The sequence below is a fragment of the Gadus chalcogrammus genome, chromosome 16 (genome assembly GCF_026213295.1).
Source record: "Gadus chalcogrammus isolate NIFS_2021 chromosome 16, NIFS_Gcha_1.0, whole genome shotgun sequence".
NCBI lineage: Eukaryota > Metazoa > Chordata > Actinopteri > Gadiformes > Gadidae > Gadus > Gadus chalcogrammus.
In genome coordinates, this window is record NC_079427.1 from 33,169,822 (window position 1) to 33,187,669 (window position 17,848).

Consider the following 17,848-nt stretch of genomic DNA (forward strand, 5'->3'; position numbering starts at 1 on the left):
TCACAGCAGCCCATGTCCTCATCATCAGTCGAGGTCACCGCTGCCTCAGCAGGCACACGCGCAGGGTCCCCCATCTAGGTAAATGTAATCAGAGATATCGAGAGCAGCCGGTTAATGTGGCTTTGCTTATAATGGTAAATTAATATTAGTTAAAAGACAAAAAGAATGCCTGATGTATTTACTTAATCCTACCACCGGGGGATGCTGTGGCAAGGGAAGAAGAGATCTATTCTATTCTACTTTTAACGCTATTTCCTTCCTTGTTTATCTGCATATTGCTACACTTTGTACTTCCAAAAAAGCTCTTCAAATTAACTTATTACAAGCACAGTACATGAATATGATAACCTACATAAACTTTGAACATTTAAACAATAAACCTTTGACTTGTTGAGCTGTAGACAGAACAAAAAGATACCTCAATAATATCCTCAGCCATATTTATCTGTTTTTCTTGGGTCTCCACTGGTGAAGATAAGGCTTCCATTTTTCCACTTTTCAAGTAAACGCCTTCAGACTTTATTGACTTGAGGTCCCAGCTGTAGAAATGTCTTCCGAACGGAAGAGTGTAAAGGGCTGGTCAGCTGCACCCTTCTATTTCTGAGTTAGGCCATTTATAGCTGTGTGTGTGTGTGTTTGTGTGGGAATGTCTGTTTGTCTGTGTGTGTGTGTGTGTGTGTGTGTGTGTGTGTGTGTGTGTGTGTGTGTGTGTGTGTGTGTGTGTGTGCGTGTTATCACTGTCAGACAATTTAATAGGACTACAACCATGTTGTAGCTGCCCAACTGCCCTAACCTTTTTAATAGTTGGTGTTTAAAAGTGTGTAAACTATGATATTATAGATTATGTAATTTTGGAATTCTATTTAGACAAATTGTCCTACTCCTTCTCCTCCCTCAGAGGTTGTGACAAAAGGGATTCAGTTCTTTATCTTGCTCATCTCGCTGTCTGAGGTATTGGCCCATTAAGTGTATGAAATAGTCCCTCTCTACCCACCCCTGTGTTCTGTATACCATGGTGTGGCCCTAGTGTGTTCTTTCTATCCCTACAGATCTGGTTACACTTGGTATGAAGGGGACTTCAATCTGATGCTATCAAAAACATTTGGCTCAACATTTGGCACATTTCAGCTCTCTCTTTGGAAACCACAGTGGACATTTATTGTGGGCCTCTCTCTGTTTCTAATTTCCACATGCACTGTTCCTTTAAGTTGATATTAAATATACCAGTCCAGTAAGCCTACTTGCCCTGCCACATCACAGGACCTGTGTATGTGCACCTGTTATTCATGTAAGGACTATACGAAACACATCAGATACAGAAAACACTAATATAATCTATGACGCGGGACAAATACATAATTTGTAATCCTTGCTGTTGTGCTTTCAAATCACTTTGAAACGTTTGAAACCCAATTGAGGTGATAATGAACGATAAAATGTTGCTTAAGGTGCTTTAGATTTATATATTCAAATAGATCGACAGATATTTTCCGACCTCCCCTTAGACACAAAGTACCATGACGATTTCTGAGTATCTGTTGAGAATATTGAGATGTTATGTTGGTTATTCACTTCATAATTTTTTTTATTTATTCTAAACCCTAACTCATATTTATTACCAACACTCAACCTACATGTATGTATTACTAATCCTTACCCTACCAATATTACTAACCTTAACCCTTAATAACTACTAACCCTGACCCTTAGAATTTATTATTATATTTAAGTAGTAGAAAGTAGAAATGGTGGGGAAAAAAATAGCCCTGTAAAATTTTAAGGGAAAATCTGAAGACCACTGACCTTTATTAATTTGTATTACAAAAAATATTTTTTTTGGTTATTTTGACTTAGCTCTGTTTAAATGAAAGCCATAATTTAATTTACACTACAAAAATGAAAATCACAACTTCTCAAGGTGAGATTCAGTTAATGTCAATATTGGGTTTGGTTATAAAACAAAATTGTGCTTTGGTGATGCAAGAGCAAATCACATGTTTTCATTCCATTTGCATTACACATTGACCCAGGTGCATCTGGCGTTGCATAGCATATCTGCAATAACCTTGAACAAATCTAAGTTAGTGGGAGTTTTTCTTCAGCTTGGGCGAACACGTGATCATATTGTTACAGTCATTAAAGCACTGTGTATGAATTACTCCCATCTTGTGGTACAATTATATATATCATTCAAACAAATTGTGCTCGCTTTTTCAAATGTGCGTTGCAATCCGGTCCCAATACTACTGTTGGCGGTATGTGCCAAGAATCTTTGACAACATGTCATCCAATACTACCTCGTCATGAGGTACATTATTTCAATTCATCAGTGTGAGCATGTATGAGTAATTACTCCACGAGCAAGATAGTGAATTGTGTTGCCATGTTTGTATTGTTCTTTACTGGTAACATTACTATGTCCTAGTCAAGAATATGGAATTATTTCAGAACTGGACATACAACCAAAACATTTTTTATTTGTTTATTTTCCGTTGTGCATGCATTGTCAGAGAACCTCATCATTAGGTGATTCAACGGTAGGGAGAGGAAGGGGGGGGGGGGGGGGGGACAGAGAGGCAGTGGATCAGTGGGAGGTAGTATATGGCTGTGGGGGGGGACGTGCGACGTCTGGCCTGCAGGGGGAGGTAGGGGACGGTTGGGAGCACACCGGATTGGCTGGGGGGGTTGGACCTGGTTGCGAGCAGGTGCCCGCGATCAGGTTCAATCAGGGAATGTGTACTTATGGGCCTGCTTTGTGTTGCAGTAGAGGAATGTCACCTGGGAGAGTTGTTACCTGAGAGAGGTGTAACCTCTGAGAGAGAGATCCAGAGACTGTGCTCAACACCATGCCACACTATACGATCACAGAGCCAGGAAATCGGGCCCTGTCTTGTCGGAAGACTGGCCACACTACAAGATTCAAGGGTGCGATGCTCTCTACTTTGTATCATTCACGTTTGCAAGATATTTAGAAAATCTAAGGCTTAGAACTGACATAAATGTTTCTTACATTTTTGTCATAAAGGTTCCAGTAGTTTTTAAATCTGCTCAATGCAGCAACTCCTCACAGTAGTTGCGTTGCACGTGACATGCGCAATACTTTGTATTGCGCATGTAAAAAAAATAAATAAAAAATAGCAGTATCAAAGCATGCACAAAACAACCGAATAAGAACATTCGAAGTGACCTACATGTATATCTTATTCTTTTTTTCTCTTATTTTTTAAACAAGAATCCACTGTCCCGCATGTGTGTGTGTGTGTGCGTGTGTGTGCGCCTGTGTGTGCGAGCGTGTGTCAGTCTCAGCTCAGTGTATGACCTAAAGGTCAAGTCTTTCCAGACGCTTAATATGCCTCCCGCTCCGGGAGAAGGCCAGGCCCTGTAAGGCACGGCATGGTGTGGACACCCGTGAGGGAGATGGCGGTGACCTCGGGCTGATAACCTTGGAGACGTCGCAGGGCTGCTGACGACTTCCTCTGCATTGCCCCCGCCTGCGTGGCCCCCGTCAGCTGCACCCGCGCCCACAGGCTGCTCAGGTGGCTGTTCTTCGTGAGCTGCTGGTTGTGGAGGGGCAACCTCTGCTGGTCGGTGATCGATCCTGTTGCGACGATACGCGGTTCACTCAACGTTGACGAGATAGGACCGCGGTCTCACCTGCTGCAAGCATACACCTCTCCTCCATCGGCCCGTCCTATCATCCGGGAGTGGTTTCATCCCGATGGGCTGGCCGATGTCCAGCTCCGGCAGATCCCTCGCAGACCTGTTGTAAGTCAGCTTCGCTGCCTGACGCTTTACTCTCAGCTTGTCTGTAACTCCAGTGGTGACCTGAGGCTCTAGCTGCTGGTCGGCCACAGGGAGAAGAGTTCTCAGCCTCCTTGACATCAGTCGCTGTGCTGGGCTGCAGTGCATGCCCTCAGTGGGCGTGTTCCTCCAGTGCAGAAAAGCCTTCCAGGGGTCCTCGTCGGCACCGTCTGCTTTTCTGCACAGGCTCTTCGCAATCTTCACTCCAGACTCTGCCTTGCCATTAGCCTTTGGGTGTCTCGGGGAGGACATGACATGTTCGAAGCCCCACACCCTCGCAAACGCCCGAAACCCTCCACAGTCAAACTGACCTCCACAGTCTGAAATGACCCGGTCAGGGATGCCGTACCTTGCAAACTGCGCCTTGCACCTTCTGATGGCCGTACTAGCTGACAGGTCTGGAAGTAGATCGATCTCCCAGAAGTCAGAATAGTGATCCACCATGAGCAGGAAATCCTGCCTTGCGTAACTGAAAAGGTCCATGCTCACTAGCTGCCAGGGACGTGTGGGGAGCGGGTGTGACATCATACTCTCCTTCTGTTGCTCGTGTGCATACTCATTACACACTGAACACTGCACATAGTCTTTGATTTCTCCCTGCATGTTTGGCCAGTAGAGAGTTTTGCGGGCCTGTCTGAAATAAGCCTCACCGCCCACGTGGTTGTAGTGCATCCGTCTCAGCATCTCGGGGCGCATAGATTCGGAATGATGACTCACTGGCTCCTAAAAAGCACACGTCCTGTGCACTTATTTCATCTCTGATGGCCCAGTAATCTCTGATGGCCATGGGGCTCCCCCTTTGTTTTTTGGCCATCCGCCCAGCACGACCGACTTGAGTGTTTGAAGACACACATCCTCCTCTGTGTGTTTCCATATCTGTGCGAGTCGTTGGCAAGTGACGTTGAGGTAGTCTGCTTGCTGAATGGCTGCTGCGTCACACTGCTCCTGCTGCATGCTGCAGACCATTTCACATCTGTACTGAATGTCCATTCTCTGTGGCGGGGTGGGGGCCCTGCTGAGCGTGTCACTTATGTACATTTCAGGGCCTGGCTTGTACACCACTGTGAGGCAATAGTTCTGAAGTGTAAGGAGCATGCTCTGCAGGCGCACTGAGAAGGGGCTTAGAGAAGATTGACAGGCAGCAGCCCAACCCGGTCTGACTGGAGTCACTCTCTATGGTGACTGGCTTGCTGACATCATAATAACGTAGTACTGGCACCGCCGTGACCAGCGTCTTGATCTCCTTCATAGCAGCATCATGTTTGGGCAACCAGTGCCACGGCACCTCTTTGTCCAGCAACCTTCTCAGCGGTTCACACACCTCTGACAAGCGGGGCATGAACCTCGAAAAGTAGTTAATGAAGCCGACACACCGCTGAACGCCTTTTGCATCCGTGGTGTTTGGCATGTCGAGGACCGCCCTGACCTTCTCGGGGTCCGCTTTGAGGCCCTCCGCCAACAGTACGTGGGCGTGGAAGCGGACCTCCCTCACACGGAACTGCAGCTTTTTTATGCTCTGTCCATGATAGCAATGAGGTTTGCGTCGTGGTCTTGTACAGCCTCCTCCGCTGTGTCCCCACAGCCGACCACAAGGATGTCATCCGCTATAGGCTCAATCCCTTTCAAACCGGCCAGCAGCTCATGTTGTTTCCTCTGGTATAGCTCCGGTGCGACTGACACACCGAAAGGGAGCTTCAGCCATCGCTTTCTACCCCACGGCGTCCAGAACGTTGTCATCAGGCTGCTCTCCACATCCAGGCGACACTGCAGGAATGCGTCGCACGTGTCCACCAGGGTCAAGACGCGTGCCTTTGGCAGCTTGTATAGCACCTCATCTAAAGTGGGCATGAGGTAATGGGACCTCTTCAGGGCTCGGTTAAGGGGCTTAGGGTCGATACAAAGCCTCAATTTGTCTGGCTTCTTCACTATGACTAGATTGCTTATCCAGTCCGTGGGCTGAGTGGTTAAGTTTCCATCCTTTTCATACTGGTCCAGCTGCGCCTTAACAGCCGCCTTGAGGGCCACCGGGACATTCCTTGGTGCGCACTGTACGGGCACACGAAGTGAATATCCCCCGGCAGTGACTCAACTGGGCTGGTGAACACGTCATTGTAAGTTTTAATAAGACGGTCTCTGGTCAGCTCACCTGCCTTGCAGTGCTCCACTTTGTTCTGCTCTTCGGGAATGGTGAAACGCATCAGGCCCAGTCTCTCGCATGTCTCCCCTGAAAGCATGAGACTGGTGCACACAAAAAAAACCTCAAAATGTGTCTTACCCTTTATGACACACTGTGTGCTGTACACGCCCATTGAGCTCATCCACTCACTGTTGTAAAGCCTCAGTCTGGTGAGACTTTTCTGAAGAGGAGCTCTAGGTGCCAGTCTCATCTTGTCTTTCATGCTCATCACGTTGCAGGTGGCTCCAGAGTCAAGCTGGCACCTCTGGACCCCTCTGTGGAGTGGCAGGTTTACAAACCACTTTTTCCTTTGAGTGTTCACAGCCCCCAAGCTCTCCGCCGTGTACACATCTCTCTCATCACGGTCGTGGTCCTCCGGGTCCCCCAGCGGCGGGTCATCCACAGCGTTCAACTGACGTGCTTGCTGGCCTCCTTTCATGCATACTTTGGCAAAGTGATTAGCAATGCCGCACAATCGACATGTCTTTCCAAATGAAGGGGCACAGGTCTCGCCCCCGTCTGTGTGGTGTGCCACAGTACTTGCATCCACCTGTGCCTCTCTGTGGCTGTGCAGATGTGCTGGCGGACTCGGATGGCCTGCCGGTAGGTCTCCGTCCTGGTCGCTGTCCATATGCTACATTGATGCTCTCCCCAGGCACAGAGCTGCTAAGTGACATGGATTTTAACTTATTGTCCAACACCTCCACTGCACGGCCAATGTCAATAGCCCCCTCCAACTTAAGGTCCTTTTCTCTTGGCATGCGTCGTCTGGCGCCCTCATCAGTTATCCCAGAATAAGCCTGTCCCTTATGAGCTCATCTCTTAAAGCTCAATATTCACATGTGGCAGCTTTCTCTCTCAGTCTTGTGACAAAAGCATCCACCGACTGTCCATCCTCTTGTTTAAGGTTTCCAAAAACATACCTCTCAAAGATCAAATTTTTGCTGGGTGTCAAGTATTGCCCCAGTTTGTCGAGTATTGCACCTGCGTCTTTCTGCTCTTCGTCCGTGAGGCCCAGGTTGTGCTTGTAAACATGGTGGCAATCCTTCCCCGTTAGCCTGCTGAGCGTTGCTGCCTGCACCGGCTTCTCTGCCTTGTCGATCCCGGTCGCAAGCAGATAATCCTCAAACTCTAAACGAAATTTAGCCCAGTGGCAGTGAAGATCCCCAGTCATCTTCATGGGCTCCTGTGGCGGAATGTTTGAAGCCATCTTCCCCGCGCGGCGCTAACGCTAACAGGCTAACTGAAATTTCTAACTACGTCTAGCAAAACCAATAAACGCACGCTGTTCCATTGACAGACAACGTAGGACACACTCTGGGTTCCAAAACCACTTCTGACACCATGTTGCAGGTGAAGGTGCATAGAATACATGGAGTCGGGCTTTGTCTCTTAGTAACATGCATTGAACGAGTTGGCACTTGTTGACTGCCCGAGTCCATACACACACAAGCCCACCAGAGGGAGCTGTCGGCTTGCATAACACTACCTTACAACACTAGGCATTATGCTGGCAGTTTGAGGTTTATAATAGGTTATGATAGCTATTAGCACTTCAACAGCTGTTGGCTCCAAACAACCGGGTAGGGCCTCGTCTCGTCGCCGACTTTTCAAAATTCGTTGCAGACAAATTTGCGAGTCGTACACGATTTTGAAAGGTCGGCGACGAGAAGAGGTCTTGTAATGTGACATGCTTGCGATCTGCAATGTTTTTGCCAGTAAGTTTGGAGCCAACAGCTGTTGACGTGCTAATAGCTATCATAACCTATCATAAACCTCAAACCGCCAGCATAATGCCTAGGCACTCGGGATCCATTGTTGACGGTCTGTTGCTACAACCCAGTCGCCAAGAAAAAACGTTGACGGTGTACGTTTCCATGAACACTGGATACGTAGCATTTCAACGTAAAAAATAGCGTGTTGTACCTACAGTATCCACGCGTGCCGCTGTGGAGGCGGGTTTCGTGGTTTGGGTTTCACGGCTTTCGCGGCAAATTGTGGACACGATTGTTTAGGGGGGGGGGGGGGGGGGGGTAGACTGTTGTTGACCGGGGGGGGGGGGGGGGGGGGGGAGGCACGTTTGTTGAGGGGGACGACGACGACACGATTGTAGGGGGGGGGGGGGGGGGGCGACACGTTTGTTGAGGGGGGGGGGGAGACACGTTTGTAGGGGGGGGGGGCACGCTCGACAACGAGAGTTGGTTTTTATTTTATCGGCTCCGGAACACGGCGTAGCCTATATTAATCTTTATTATCTGAATGGGAAATGCAATATTTTAGGAGAGATACACCATTAAACGCGTTTCTAATGACATTTCTAGCGAGAAATGTACATTTTCCTTACATAATCTTCAGTCAGTGAATGTGTATGATCTTTATTAATCTTTATTATCTGAATGGGAAATGCAATATTTTAGGACCGATTCACCGTTAAACGTGTTTCTAATAACATTTCTAGCGAGAAATATACTTTTTACTTGCATAATCTTCAGTCAGTGATTGTGTCTGGTGATCTTTAGTTTTATAGTTATTAGGATTTGATCGGCTCGCTCGCATGTTTCAACGACGTCAGGTTGTTAGGAATAGGGACGCTGCTTTCGCTAAACTAGCAGCTCACGTGCTTCCTGCGTTTGTGTTATTAAACTGTTACTTTATGTAACTTTTAATGATATCATCTTGTTAGAAACACGTATATCTGAGAGCCAACCCAGTCGCCAAAAGCATATGTTGACAGTGTACGTTTCGTGAACACTGGATTACGTCGCATTTCAACATAAAATAGCGTGTTATACACACACACACACAAGCACGCACACACAGACACACACACACACACACACACACACACACACACACACACACACACACACACACACACACACACACACACACACACACACACACGCACACGGTGCATTTCGCTGCTAAAACAACAACAAAAAAATATTCCCTCAAATATTATTACTAAAGAACCGTTTTCCAAAGAACGAAATGTAAACCAATGCATTCTGAATGGGAGTGTTTCTCCGATTTTTCCATGCTACACAGAACGAAATGTAAACCCATGCAAATAAAGACTTCATGGTCATAATAATTTAAATATCATTAATCTCCTGAGTGTGTTGGGTGGTATTCTATTTTTTTCAACGGGGCTGGTGCCGTCGCCTTTTGACCTTTTGACCCCAGACTTCTGGGGGAATAGCTGAATCAATTCATTAGTCAATCAGAAGCATGTAAATATCTTCTTGGTGGCGTAGGAGGACGAACATGGTGTCCTTCAACATCTACGCTTCCAGGCGATTGCAACGGTGCCACACATGAGCATATTCGAACATGTTTAATGGTAGTAATTAGCTGTCGAAATTGGAGGCCTTAATCAATAATGAGCAGCTATTGATTTGCTTCCCGATAAAAATTTGTGACAAATGACATGTTATTTAGCATCTGCACGTTGAGCTGAGTCCAATGACACCAAGCATGACACTCTAGCTAATGGTAACATGTATTTTACATGGTACACCTAGGTCTAGGACATGATCTCGGTGTAGCAAGAGGGCGAGCTTGATCTCATTGGACTCAGCTTAACGTGTAGATGCTAATTAACATGTAATTTGTCAAAAATCTCCATCGGGAAGCAAATCTATAGCTGGTCATTATTGATAAAGGCCTCCAAAATCGACAGCTAATTACTACCCCAAAACATATTCAAATATGATCATATGTGGCACTGTTGCAATCGTCTCGAAACGTAGATGTCAAAGGACACCTTGTTTGCCCTGTTGCACGACCGGGAAGATATTTTCATACTTCTAATGGATTGATTCATATTTTAAGGTTCTCGGAGTGAGACTTTAAGCGGCTGCAGCAGAAGTGTTGAGACGAAAGATGATATCAAGACATTAATAGAATATTCCCATTCACATTATGATTCTTCGTCATAACATCCGACCAAACATCCTTTACATTCACCGAGCGAAGATTATGAAAGTCCAGGCCCCCCCTTCCTGCACTCGGGGTCCGACCGGGCCAAGTTTCGGTGCGGGGGTCCCAGTTAGGCCCTAGAATATGGTATTCAAATTTCAGGGCGGTAGGACCTTCCTATCTCAAAAACTGTTTTTCCACCACATTCTGAACCATTAGGTCTCGCGGGCAACACTTCTGAAGGGGCTTTGTCCAAATGACAGTCCATTTGGGAAAACTTTTTTTCTCTATGGGCTAGAACTACAAATCGTGGATATGTCGTTCTCGGGGCCCCGGGAAATGTGTGTAAACATTTTAGCATCCCTAGCTATCTCGAAAAGGCCGGAAAAGGGGCGTGACCTCCAACAGTACAGTCACTGTACATAAGACAGAGGTTAGTTTCTAGGCCCCATTTTTTGCGGGATGGAGGTGTACATTTGTGGCTTAATGTGTGTAGACACAGCTGGCCTGTGGCCACGTCTTTGAAGTCTGGGGTCAAAAGGTCAAAAGGAGCCGGCACCACGCCGCTTATGAGATAACAAAAAGTGAATCTGTATTTCTCTCATAACATTTTGTCATTATTGAAGAGAGGCCTGATTCTCAGATATGCATGTTGGACTGTTAGGGTATAGGTCGGGGAAGATCTTGCAAGCGAGCCGCTGGGTGCAGGTGCACCCAGCGGCAGGTGCACCCAGGTCGGGGAAAATCTTGCAAGCGAGCCGCTGGGTGCAGGTGCAACGAGATGGAGCACTTGCTGAGTCATTTCCTGTAGGGCTGGAGCCACAGGTTGAAGCGTATATGCGTCCTTTGAAACCCCCTTTGATATATAAGAGACCCCAAGGTACAGTTTACTTAAATGTTCTCGCCTCAGTCACCTATTGCATCACTTCCTTTAGGGCTTCGGCCTCCTAATTGATCATTGTAGTATAATTGAATGCCCTCTTTCATATTATATGATACTTCCACCACTGGGACGTGGCAACAACTCTCCAAATCCATATTGGGGGGGGGGAGGATGCTTTTGGACAGTAGGGGTGTACACTAGACATAAATAGGAAGCAAACTCAGATGAAGGAATGACCTCTCACAAATATTTATTGAATAAATTGTTTCAAATAACCCTGCCTCGTTAAATCAATGAACTTGGTGTTTTGCTTTCAAAAATAGGTTATAGAAGAAGTCTAAACTGCAGAAAATAAAAACATCCAAGCTGCCTTTTAAGGATACCTCGGAATATCTGTCTATTTTTTAACCGTCGGACCCCAGTTTACGACAAAAACAACACCATTTACGGCAGCTCCTTTGCCGCGTGGTTTTTAGAGCCATGTAAGGATTAGAGGGGGCGGTCGATAGCAACCACCATAGCAACCATGACGGTCAAGTGACTGGATGCAGCCCCGTTGAAAAAAATAGAATACCACCCAACACACTCAGGAGATTAATGATATTTAAATTATTATGACCATGAAGTCTTTATTTGCATGGGTTTACATTTCGTTCTGTGTAGCATGGAAAAATCTGAGCAACACTCCCATTCAGAATGCATTGGTTTACATTTAGTTCTTTGGAAAACGGTTCTTTAGTAATAATATTTGAGGGAATTTTGTTGTTGTTTTAGCAGCGAAATGCACCGTGTGCGTGTGTGTGTGTGTGTCTGTGTCTGTGTGTGTCTGTGCGTGCGTGCGTGTGCGTGTGTGTGCTTGTGTGTGTGTGCGTGCGTGTGTGTATAACACGCTATTTTATGTTGAAATGCGACGTAATCCAGTGTTCACGAAACGTACACTGTCAACGTATGCTTTTGGCGACTGGGTTGGCTCTCAGATATATGTGTTTCTAACAAGATGATATCATTAAAAGTTACATAAAGTAACAGTTTAATAACACAAACGCGGGAAGCACGTGAGCTGCTAGTTAAGCGAAAGCAGCGTCCCTATTCCTAACAACCTGACGTCGTTGAAACATGCGAGCGAGCCGATCAAATCCTAATAACTATAAAACTAAAGATCAGACACAATCACTGACGGAAGATTATGCAAGTAAAAAGTATATTTCTCGCTAGAAATGTTATTAGAAACACGTTTAACGGTGAATCGGTCCTAAAATATTGCATTTCCCATTCAGATAATAAAGATTAATAAAGATCATACACATTCACTGACTGAAGATTATGTAAGGAAAATGTAGATTTCTCGCTAGAAATGTCATTAGAAACGCGTTTAATGGTGTATCTGTCCTAAAATATTGCATTTCCCATTCAGATAATAAAGATTAATATTAGCTACGCCGTGTTCCGGAGCCGCGGGGGATTCTGGGAATTGGGGTTTGTCAGTTGACAAATGGGGCTTTTGTTAACTTGTTTTGTTGTTAGGATTAAGTGGGGTTAATGGGTTCGGGATGTTATGTGGTTGTGTGTTGTTCTATTAACATTGTTCGTGTGTTCATTGTTGTCGACACCGTCACCGAGAGTGACGTGACCATCGTTTCGTGCAGCTGTTCCGTGTTGAAGTCTCGTTCAATAAAAACCAACTCTCGTTGTCGAGCGTTCAATAAAAACCAACTCTCGTTGTCGAGCGTGCCCCCCCCTACAAACGTGTCTCCCCCCCCCCCCCCCCCCCTCAACAAACGTGTCGTCGTCCCCCCCCTCAACAAGCGTGTCTCCCCCCCCCCCCCCTCCCCGGTCAACAACAGTCTACCTCCCCCCCCCCCCCTAAACAATCGTGTCCATAATTTGCCGCGAAAGCCGTGAAACCCAAACCCCGAAACCCGCCTCCACAGCGGCACGCGTGGATACTGTAGGTATAACACGCTATTTTTTACGTTGAAATGCTACGTATCCAGTGTTCATGGAAAAGTACACCGTTAACGTTTTTTCTTGGCGACTGTGTTGGTTGCTAGGCTACGTTGTTGCTGCGGGTACTTTGTATTGCGTATGTCACGCACAACATAACTACTGTTGCTGCATTGAGCAGATATAAAAACTGCTGGAACCTTTATGAAAAAAAAGTATAGACATTTATGTCAGTTCTAAACCTTAGATTTTCTAAATATCTTGCAAACGTGAATGATACAAAGTTGAGAGAATCTCATCCTCGAAACATGTAGTGTGGCCAGTCTTCCGACAAGACAGGGCCCGATTTCCTGGCTCTGTGATCGTATAGTGTGACATGTTAAATCGTGGTGGAATATCTGAGAATCGTTTGGTCTGAACCAGCCATAAGGCTGTAGAGACCCAATGAGAAAGACTACACGTCTCGTATGTGATGACACGCTCCCTGCAACTGGCGTGGACAAGACTACCGGTATACTTTCGGTATAACTGAAACTCTCCACATGCCCCGACTTATAATGGTTTTCACCTCTTTCGATGCTTTCATCCTCCCCTTGGAAAAAAGCGATGAAGTGGAGCAGAGAGATTGCCATGTCTGTACCGGAGTTCCAAGTGCGGGTGGTGACTAACATCATTCGTGTCACACAATACCTAACATTATCAAACTTCTTCGCGAATTTCTGTAGTTTTCTTTGCATGAAAAATTATCATTTATATCCACAAACAACATATGTGTAATACAGGGCATATAAACATTGGTACAAGAAAATAATTACTTTCTCTCCATTGAAACCCATTCATATCTTTCGATCTCATAGGTTGGGCTCTACCGGAGAGGGCGAGACTTCGCCACTCTATTGACATACCTGTCGAGAAGAAAGCAAGCAACTTCAGCGTCCCTTTGAAAATCATCATCCCTCATTACCTCTTTAAACCTGGGAGAAGCTACCCCGCTGTTTTTGGCAACACGGATTCCTTCCTGTGCCTTCATGCATTATGAATGAAAGTGCAGTGCAGGCTTTCGGGGAAGTGACAAGCATGTCTCGCTGAGCTCCTTCTACGTTTCAATCACGCTGGCTCTGATTGAAAACGCATTTAGCCTGCTAGTATCACGTAGTGCTTTATGTCCCTCTCGGCCCTTATATTCCGGAAGGACATGCCTCCTTAGGACTTACCCTTTACAAGTAAATAATATAGGCTAATGTAAGAAATAAGAAATTCTTCTTTCAGGAGGATAAGTCTGATTATTGGCAGAGGTGATTTTACCCCAATGAGGACATATTTGTAAATTAACGCATTGATTTTTTTTTAGCAAATATATTACTTAAAACACTACACAGTGTCCCTTTAAGGGCCCTCTGGCCCGTTTTACATAAACTAAACAGCGTTCTCTGTGGGAGTGACTCAAGGCTGTCATTGGATATGGGTCTCATGCTTGGTTGGCATATCTGTGGTCCCGTGCATTGGTTTTTGCATTGACAGTGGCTTCTCATTGCAACCAAAGGAACACATTTTAAAATTCCCACTTATTACTGTTTTATTAGCCTGTCAACTGATTGATAATGTGAACAGAATTTGAGAAGGTAATTTGGTTATCTTATTGTTTAATCCTCAGTATTTTCATTTACACAAAAGAGGTATGTATTAATAATTTTTGGTTTACGACCAGGGCAATGTGCAGTGGGATGTTAATGTACTGCCTGATGTATACACTGGTATTCACAAGCTATGGCATGGTAATACATTTAATATGCAAATGTTAAAAATACTTATTTATAATAATTTTGGAATCAAATGTATTGTTTTTTTAGAGGGGTTTTTATTTAACAGAAAATAAATCAAATTTCAGCTGCAGTTCCTCATTTGTTACACAAACCAATATAATTTTATGTCTTCACTTATGATTGTTGTGGGTTTAGTTACACAGTCACATTCAAGCGGATGTATTTTTTGGCAATTTGGTTTGAAGGTCCTGGAGACACTCTCCTGGCTTATGGCAGTGGTGAGACAAAGACCACCAGTCCATCTCCAAAGGAAGGGGTCAATATTTCTTGAATGTGTTGCAACAACAACACATTCAAGATCAATCTCTTCAAAAGTGATTTATCTATTTATATTAATTTTTCATCTAAAAATGCTCCAGTTTTTCCGGAGCTATTTGCTGCTGCTGACGTGAGCGGACCCAAACTCTCCTGGCAGTAGCGGCAGTGGTGTATTAATCAGTATGTCCTCACACCGACCCCTATTACTCTGCCATCAGAATCTTTCAGGCCTTATCGGACTAATTTCCTGGTGTTGGCTGAGCTACAGTGTGGGTTTTTGATGCAGAAAACAGACAGTGCTGAATTGGACACTGTGGACAGAATGTTATCTGCTGGGAGCTCCCCAGATCAAGATGGGTTCATAAGGTCAATGTGAGTTTACGTGCAAGATTTCCAGCATCTTCAAACAATCTGTCTATTACAAAATGTGAACTATAATCTAAACTATTTAACATTTGGTACTAAACTCTTTCTGCTTCATGTTTTGTGTCTGTAAGTATTGTATTGAAGTAGGCTTGTTTTAATTGAACACAAGTAATTCATCTTTATGGGCGATTCTATGCATTATTGTGAGAGATATTAACATAGGGTTAGAAATAATTGTGGACCTTTGTATTTGATCCTGAGCTATGATTTAACATTACCAGTAATTGATTAGTCAGTTATTTTTTGTGTGTGTGCTTGTTCATGTTTGTGTGCATGTTTCTGTGCTGGAGATGGCTAAGTCAGGAGTTATAATTGGATTTAGTATATGCAGCACTTTTGATATACAAAAGTAATATGGTGTATTGCACAATATGTAATGATGTGTTGTCCCTTAGCATAGAAAAATATACTCTTGACTACAAACCTTGTATAACCTAGCTTAAGATCTGCTTAAACCTCCACATATTTGATCCATAGACAAAAACTTGTGTCAAACACAAAAAAACCTTTACCCAAACACATTTGAATAAGAAGAAATGAGAAGCAATCATAGGTGGTTCTACTTTAGTTCAGAAAATCCAACAATATATTCAAGCAAATAATATATACATATGTTTATATATATGTACATATATATAGCTTCTTGAATAAATGTCATTGTGCTTTCTGTGACTGGTGGCGTATTTGACTCTTAAGACAATATTCATCAAGGTGTGACAGTCCAGTTGTATTCCTATCGAATACGGGCAAATGTTTTACCTTGTGAGCCATGCCGCAGATATCGAGTCCGAGACAGGTTGTGAACCCTGGCCATTCCAAAGAAATCCAATCTGTCCTTTCCCTGGATGAGCCACACTTGTTCAGCAGACCAAAGTCGGGGCAGAAGCCATGTTCAATCATCACTAATTCCAGGCTATAGTCCAGACCGAAACATGGTCATTGTGTAAAAGTTGCAAATGCTAAATGAGACTCCAAGGCGACCATTTAGCTCATTTGACATGGATCCCCTCCTTGTTTATCATCTACCCACGCCTTCCACAATGTAAATGTAATTCAAATACATTCACAGCATATCATTGATCAGGGATATTATCCCTCTGGTTTAAAGTGTGGATGCAGTGTCTATGGTTCTAGAGACTGTTCTAGCAGAGCATCTCCAAGTGCCAGTTCTTCAACTGATGTTGCAGCTTTGACTTCTCCACTTATGTCATGGTTGTGTCTTTTGATTACCATGTCCTCGCAACTGTCACATCAGTTCCCCAGTACTGTTATTTCAACTCTGTGGACTTTAACAAAGCTCTTCTCCCACTGCATGATATTATAGGCAGGAAGAAGAGCGTCGTCAGATGGAGGTGTATATGTAGATGACAAGCAGCAGTAAGAGGTTGAGTACGATGCCGAGGAGTCCAAGCTGAGCCAAGAAGCGCTCCTCTGGTGAACTGTTGTACGGGGTGGCCAGGTCCATGTGAGGCCTTTAAAGGGACTCCAGGAAAACTGGCCACTATTAGATATAGTCTGTAGGTTGAGCTTCAGAATTTGTTTAGGTATTAGTATTATACAGATATTTATATGTGTAAAAAATTAAATTACAACAGCTATCTTGTCGATGAGTGTGATAAGTGTTACTTTAGATGCAAGATGCATAACAAGCCCAACTCTTTGGTCATTGGTAGTTGAAATCGAGGTCAAAATTATTTTTATGTTATGTGAATGTTGTTAAAAAGTGGTTCATTCTGCTGTTAGAAATGACTATAAATAGCTCCTGTAAGGTTAAAACGAAACACGTTTTTGGTCAAAACATCTCGATGATAGCAGGGTCATCTCCGGTGCAGGTGTGTTTTGGCGCTGTATAAACACACTCCCCGGTGATCTTTACATGCAGACTCGGCTCTTAGTGCCTTAATATTTAATATACGCTTTTGTATCTAAATAATTGAAGACGCAGGCAGTCCTAATGGAAGATGAACCGTGACGCAGCCAAGGAGTTCATTGTTAACAAAACAAGTTGGTGCAACACAAGTGAGTGTCAGTGTGCAGGACCGTTCTGTTGCTTAAATAACGGAGTCCTGGTGACTTAAGGTCAGGTGACGGTGGTGTAGATGTAGACGAAGATGACCACCAGCAGGTTGAGGATGGTGCCAATGATGCCCAGCACCGCTAGGATTCTCTCTTCGCGTTCGTTGGCGGGCTCCTCCTCTCTTGCATGAGCACTGCAGACGTAGCGACCATCGGTGACCATGGTTACCATCACAGCACCCCAACTCCACAGGTTGCGATGCCTGGATCGATGGAGAAAGAACGAGGATTGGGTTGGATGATGATGAGGGAGGTGATGATGATTCCATAGATACATGGTTGGTGTAGTTGTAGGAAGGTGGTGATGAGGACAAAGAGGTAAAAATTGTTAATTCGATATTGAAGTGAAAAAAATTAACGGAAAATCCTATCAGCATTGCTCATACAAACATGTATACACGTGAGCAAACACAAACACATCCACTGGCTTTCTTCCAGGGATTTTTGCGCTGCGTGTTCGCCTGTATTTCAATATTCATGAAGTAAAAACAATGAAAGTGGCTTTTATTGGTTCCCCATCGACCCATCTGGATACCAAAT

At 44.6% G+C, this 17,848-nt stretch overlaps 1 protein-coding gene across 2 annotated transcripts in view; it reads right to left on the minus strand.

Annotated features, from left to right (window-relative positions):
- Nucleotides 1–15,059: 15,059 nt before the first annotated feature.
- Nucleotides 15,060–17,848, minus strand: part of LOC130406228 (protein TUNAR-like) — a 26,183-nt gene continuing 23,394 nt past the window's right edge. For both annotated transcript variants that reach the window (XM_056611695.1, XM_056611696.1), the window contains exon 3: nucleotides 15,060–17,511. In XM_056611695.1, the coding sequence (XP_056467670.1) occupies nucleotides 17,313–17,480 (168 nt within the window). In that variant the 5' untranslated portion in view covers nucleotides 17,481–17,511 and the 3' untranslated portion in view covers nucleotides 15,060–17,312. The remainder of the gene's footprint in view (nucleotides 17,512–17,848) is intronic.